Source organism: Podarcis muralis, chromosome 2, assembly GCF_964188315.1.
Source record: "Podarcis muralis chromosome 2, rPodMur119.hap1.1, whole genome shotgun sequence".
Taxonomy (NCBI): domain Eukaryota; kingdom Metazoa; phylum Chordata; class Lepidosauria; order Squamata; family Lacertidae; genus Podarcis; species Podarcis muralis.
This window is the reverse complement of record NC_135656.1, coordinates 95,154,186-95,160,986: the sequence shown is the minus strand read 5'-3', so window position 1 is coordinate 95,160,986 and position 6,801 is coordinate 95,154,186. Positions and strand designations below refer to the sequence as shown.

Here is a 6,801-nt window from a genome sequence, read left to right as displayed (position 1 = left end):
CCCAGTCATCTGGGCCAATTCGCTCCGGATCTGTCAGGATGCTCACCGACGGCGGATGAGTGCGGGCAGCAGCAGCAGCAACAACAGGACTGCTGAATGGCCATTGTTTCCCCATCTGCTGCTGAGAACCCCCCCCCCCCCCCTCGCCCCGCCGGCAAGCAGGCGCCGATGCCTCTGAGCGCTTTCGCTGGTCCTTAGAGGGAGAGGCAGAGGAGCGGCAGCTGCCGTCGCCTGCGGCTTGCCTCTGCCTCTGCGCTCCCCTCCACCTCTCCTTCCCCGCCCCTCCATCTCTCTGCCTTCCTCTTTGCGCAGGCTCAGCCTGCGCCCCCTACCACCCCACCCCACCCCTGAACCTGATCTCCGGCAGCAGCAGCGGCGGCGGCGGCAGCAGCAGCCTCCTCGCCGGAAGCGCGGCCCCAGCCAATACCTGCCCTCGATCGCGAGCCGCGGCCCCCTGCGCGCGTCGTGGCGGCGCGCTCGCCCTTCCCCTCGGCGCTGCCGCTGGCTGGGAAGACGGCGGCGGCGGTGATGATGGCGCGGAGGAGAAAGTGGCCGAGGGAAGCCCGGCCTCCGCTGCGAAAGCCGTGCGATAGGAGTCGGTAGAGAGCGAGCGAGCGAGAGGCGAGGAAGCAGACAATAGGAGGAGGGCGGCGGGCAACAAAAGGCGCGATGCTGGCAGGGCGGCGGCGGCAGCGGCAGCGCGCCCCAGGCCGGGGAAAGGGGACCCTCGTCGGTGCCAGCCTTTCCTCCTCCTCCTCCTCCTCCTCCTGCTTCCTGCCGGGGTCGCCCGCTGCATCCCTCCCGGGAGCCTTTTAAAGTTGGATGGCGACGGCGATGGCCGCCCCCTAACGAGCCAGGAGCCGATCGCGATGCTGGCGGAGACGGAGGCGGCGTCGGCTCGGCGGAGCTGAGCGCAGCGGCGCGCGGGAATGGGCTGCGCCCGGCGGCGCCCGCACAGCTCAAGGTGGCCGCTGCTGGGGGGCGAGGCGCGGGGGAGCGAGCGGGGAGGAGGCGGACGATGCCGCCCTCGCGGAGAGGAGCAGATCGGGCGGCGGTAGGCGAAGAAGGCAGCTGGTCTCGGAAGCGGGAGAGCCCGGCGGGGCGAGGCGGCGCCGCCGCTAGCTGCTGTTGAGGAGAAGCCCCGTCTGCTCGCTCCTTCCGCAGCGTTTGTGCCTCAGGGTCGGCGGGGAGGTGGGCGATCCTCAGCCTCGCTCCATGGCGAACGCCAGCGAGTTTGCAAGCAGCAGCAGCAGCCCGCACTTGCCCGGCCCCGGCGGCCTACTCAGCGCCTCGGGCCTCAAGCTGACCACGCTGGGCTTGATCCTGTGCCTCAGCCTGGCGGGCAACGGGCTCTTCGCGTGGCTCATCCTCAAGGAGCGGCCGCTGCACCGCGCGCCCTACTACCTGCTGCTGGACCTGTGCCTGGCCGACGGGCTGCGCTCGCTGGCCTGCTTCCCCTTCGTCATGCTGTCGGTGCACAGCGGCGCGGGCGCCTGGCCGCACGGCGCGCTCAGCTGCAAGGTGCTGGCCTTCCTGGCCGTGCTCTTCTGCTTCCACGCCGCCTTCCTGCTCTTCTGCGTGGGCGTGACGCGCTACATGGCCATCGCGCACCACCGCTTCTACGCCAAGCGCATGACGGGCTGGACCTGCCTGGCGGTGGTGTGCATGGTGTGGACCCTCTCCATGGCCATGGCCTTCCCGCCCGTCTTCGACGTGGGCACCTACAAGTTCATCCGCGAGGAAGAGCAGTGCATCTTCGAGCACCGCTACGTCAAGGCCAACGACACGCTGGGCTTCATGCTCATGCTCGCCACCGTCGTCGCCGCCACCCACCTGGTGTACGTCAAGCTCCTCTTCTTCATCCACAGCCACCGCAAGATGAAGCCCGCTCAGTTGGTGCCGGCCATTAGCCAGAACTGGACTTTCCACGGGCCCGGGGCCACCGGCCAGGCGGCCGCCAACTGGACCGCTGGCTTTGGCCGGGGTCCCACTCCTCCCACTTTGGTGGGCATCCGGCAGAACACCACCCATAGCCAGATCAAGAGGCTGCTGGTCTTGGAGGAGTTCAAAACGGAGAAGAGGATCTGCAAGATGTTCTACATGATCACCCTTCTCTTCCTGCTTCTCTGGTCCCCCTACATTGTGGCCTGTTACCTGCGGGTCTTCATCAAGGCTAGCGCCATCCCCCAAGTCTACTTGACCACTTCTGTCTGGATGACCTTTGCCCAGGCAGGGGTCAACCCCATCCTGTGCTTCATTTTCAACAAGGAGCTCAGAGTCTGTTTCAGAGCTCATTTCCTCTGCTGCCAAAGCATACAAAATACTCAAGGCACCATTCTGTGTGATCTGAAGAATTTTGGGATGTAGTTTTATCTTTCCAATTGAAAATAGTACTCTCTATGCGCTTTTTTTTTTTTTTTTGGTATATGCACTTGAGAAATTGTTATCTAAGGAGACACCTTGACTTTCCCCCACACCCTTAGGTTTTAAGATATTTATTTATTTATGTGTTAGGGGGATTTGGGGGGGGAGGGGAGGGGAGGAAATTTGGGGAAGTAACACAGGGCTCCAACTTTCTTGGCTGCTTCTAACATTTCTACAAATGATTCTGACATGGATAAAAAGGCCATAATTTTGTGTTGTTTTTTTTTAAGACCCTACTGGTTTTGATAAAGGCTAAGCGATTTTATTCATGTAAGATTTGATAAAAGGCCAAGATGAAATTTTATACTAAAGTGTTATTTTTGATGACCTCAAAATATTGTATTACAGTGTTTGTTTTTAAAGGGTGACCAAGAAGGAGAAACTGTACTGTGTTTAGGAGTCGTTTCTTGCTGGGGAGCTTTTGGATTAATTTTTATTTCAGTACTTAAAGCAGTGAATTTCTAACTTTGCCTGAAATAGAGAAACGTGAGATGCTACCCTAACCTACATCTTCACCTTACTCAAGTTATTAGGTCGTTTCCTATTGACCTGAAGAGAATTAGGTTCACTTGCTTTGATGTAGACTAACTTACATTTTCTTGTTGCACTGTTCCTTTGATAGTATTTCAGAACCCCTTTGGTGGGGCGGGGGGAGAGGAAATGATAATTTAAAAAAGCAAATTGATTACATATCAACTTTAAAAAAACTGTCAATATCAGGTTTTTAAAATCACACTGACTTTCATACTTTATTGGCTTTTTAAAATGTTATCTACAAATACTGGACAATACTTGTACATCTTGACTGTTTTAATAAAAACACTGTTCAATTCTCGTACATCAAATGTTTATGCTTTGCTTTCTACTCTTGTTCTGGCATGCCTTGCCTACAACCTATGCTACAGGAAGAAAATAATAATTATATATGGGTGCATTCCTGTGGTTCCTGGCAGGGTTGTCCCAGGACTATAGGGCAGGTTGGATCAATTCCTCAGATTTGGGAGACAACATGGAAGAGGTAGATCTGGTGTGGTGCCTCCCTCTCAGATGTGCCAGCTCAACTGAAGCTCTGACTTAACTGAGGTTGGCGTTGTGGCACTAGTATGTCAAGTGAGGGAAAATTTCAGGGCCATTCTGCACAGCAGTTTGGCTCCAAAGCCCTTCCGGATCCTCAGCATCCCCAAGTGTGTGTGTGTGTGTGGGGGGATTTGAGCATTTTTCTGTGTGTGTAAATTTCTCTGTCCATTGTTTCCAGTGGGAACAAAAACCTGGGAAATGGGCAGGTTTTTTTAATAAGGCGGCAGAAGCAGATCCCCTACCCTCGACTTTGCACTGTAATTTGTTCTTAGACCCTGGTTTCGCGGGTAGCGCTGTGGTCTAAACCACTGAGCCTTGGGCTTGCCGATCGGAAGGTTGGCGGTTCGAATCCCCATGACGGGGTGAGCTCCCGTCGTTCGGTCCCAGCTCCTGCCAACCTAGCAGTTCAAAAGCACGTCAAAGTGCAAGTAGATAAATAGGTACTGCTCCGGCGGGAAGGTAAACGACATTTCCGTGCACTGCTCTGGTTTCGCCGGAAGCGGCTTAGTCATGCTGGCCATGTGACCCGGAAAAACTGCTCCCTTGGCCAATAAAGCGAGATGAGGGCTGCAACCCCAGAGTCGTTTGTGACTGGACTTAATTGTCAGGGGTCCTTTACCTTTTACCTAGTTTCAATCCAGAGGACATGCACATCCTTGGGAACACGGTAGGACTTACTTACGCGTAAAGTCATATTGCATCCCAGTTCTATGCATCCTAAAAAGGATTGCACATTTCTAAATAATAATAATAATAATAATAATAATAGTAATAATAATAATAATTCCAAGTTCATGCTAATTTATAGGCCTAAACAGAACAACTCTTCCCCTCCCCCACATCTGTTAAAACAAATGTCTATTTCTAAATGGCTCCTCATCTGTTAATGTCAGAAGAGTCTCTAGATAATTTGTGTATCACTAATTTTAGTAGACAAAGCAGTTCCTGCACATGATTGCTTATCTGTCTTGCACGGTAATACCAGATATCATTTTAAAATTATTAATGTTCTGGGTTTTTTAAAAAAACTGCAGATTATGTGGTAAACAGTTTCTAAAAATATCACTAAGCTAACTGTTAACTAATGTAACTACTTTTGCTGAGCTTACTTTTTGGAAATACAGGAACAGTGTGCGCCATCAGATTTGTTTTTTAAAAAACGAATAAGCTTTGGTGGTATAGCAGAAGTTAACATTTTAATGTAGTTCAATAAGAAGGCGAGCAAAGAAGAACTGAATGCTATCTCAGCAGCCATCATATGAATTGTAGAGAGAGAACTTGACATGAAGGTGTGGAAAGTTCACTCTCTTCAGGGCAACCCATCAGAGAGGGAAAGATGCTTTGGTCAGATTTTGACAGTTGTGGGAAAGAGGAACTTTGGGAGGTGTGGATTTCTAGGCAGCTTGTGGGGCCCTAGTCCTCTGATCCTGTGGGGAGAGAGGGGAAGGAAAGTACACTAGTGGCCAAAATTGTGGAAAGCTGCATATCAACCTGAGCAAGTTGTGTTTCCTTTTTCTGATTATTTGGCTATAACTCTTGATAGAATACAGATAATTGAACAAACTTCATTGCAATACATTCTTCACTAAATTATCTTTCCATTGATATATAATTTTATGGTATTACTCCAAAAAAATGTGATGTTATGAGCCATCAAACCTCGGAAATACACTTTCCCCAAAAGGTTTCCACAATTTTGGCCACTAGTGTATACACCCAGAAGATAAAGAGGAATATAGACATCCAGAAGGAGCTGACAGGAGAGAGAGAGAGAAAGAGAAAGAGTGAAACCGAGATTTATTGTTCTAGCAATCTGTTTTGATGTATTGGGTTGTCTATATGTTTGTATCTACAGTACTATTATACATGTGTGTTATTGAACTGTTTTACAACCGTGTGGGAAATCTACTGCCTCATGAAATGGTTAAAAGGTGGGATATTATTATTTATTAAATTCCTACACTGCCTTTCATCTGAAAAATTATCATACCTCGGGTTGAATATGCTTCATGTTGAGCGCATTCGAGTTGCGCTCTGCGGCAACCCGGAAGTAACGGAGCGCATTACTTCCGGGTTTCGCTGCTCGCGCATGCAGATGCTCAAAACGATGTCACGTGCATGTGCATAAGCGGCGAAAAGCGACACGTGTGTGCGCAGATGTGCCATCACTAGTTACGTTTGCTTCTGGATGCGAACAGGGCTCCGGAACGGATCCTGTTGACATTGTGAGGTACCACTGTACAGGGTAGTTCACCACATAAAAATCAAAATGAGAACACAAAATACATGATAAAAACCAACAATATCCCCCAAAACATATTTAAAAGTCCATAGATTGATTGTTTAATCAGCCAAACGCTTGATTATAGAGAAATAGGGATGCGGGTGGCGCTGTGGGTTAAACCACAGAGCCTAGGGCTTGCCGATCAGAAGGTCAGTGGCTCGAATCCCTGCGACAGGGTTAACCCCCCTTTGCTTGGTCCCAGCTCCTGCCGACCTAGCAGTTCGAAAGCACAAAAGTGCAAGTAGATAAACAGGTACCGCTCCAGCGGGAAGGTAAACGGCATTTCCGTGTGCTGCTCTGGTTTGCCAGAAGCTGCTTGGTCATGCTGGCCACATGACCCGGAAGCTGTATGCCGGCTCCCTTGGCCAATAAACGAGATGAGCGCCACAACCCCAGATTTGGCCACTACTGGACCTAATGGTCAGGGGTCCCTTTACCTTTTTAAAGATATGTAAGGAAGGTGCCAGGTGAGTGCCCCTGGGGAGAGGATTCCACAAATGGGTAGCTGCTGCAGAAAAGGCCTTTTCCTGTGTTGCCTCCAGACTTCTCGTCGAAGGGGCACATGAAGAAGGGCCTCAGATGATGATTGCAGGGTCAAGGATGGTTCATCTGGGGAGAGGTATAGCTGCCCTTAGCCGATACAAATAAAACTGTCTTTTGTTTAGTTATGACCTTCAATATTTGGGATTTGGTTGTGGGATTTGCAATTTTGTTTCCTCCCCCCCCCCCTTGCAACTACATTTGATGCTGAACTTCTAATTTTTGGGAAAGGGTACCTCTTCCTTGGACAATATTAGCCGCGGCCACAGAGAAGAGGGTTTGTCACTTCAGCAAAAGCTTATCATTTGTGAGAGAAAGGGTGGAAATCACGATCCTTCCTAGCTAGAAAAAGAAAGAAAGATTTGAGGCTTGGAGGCATGATTCTTTGTGACAGTCAGAGAAAGTGGAGTGATTTAGTAGAGTATTACTTCGCTCCCTCAAAATGTTGAGTTTGTTCCTGCCTGTCACCCAAGCTC

General features: G+C 50.6%; 1 protein-coding gene across 1 annotated transcript; it reads left to right on the top strand.

The window, feature by feature from the left end:
- The first annotated feature begins 373 nt into the window (after positions 1–373).
- Positions 374–3,262, top strand: GPR27 (G protein-coupled receptor 27). Its single transcript, XM_028719385.2, has one exon. The coding sequence runs from the start codon at positions 1,216–1,218 to the stop codon at positions 2,365–2,367; it is 1,152 nt and encodes a 383-aa protein (XP_028575218.2). The 5' UTR covers positions 374–1,215; the 3' UTR covers positions 2,368–3,262.
- Positions 3,263–6,801: the final 3,539 nt, after the last annotated feature.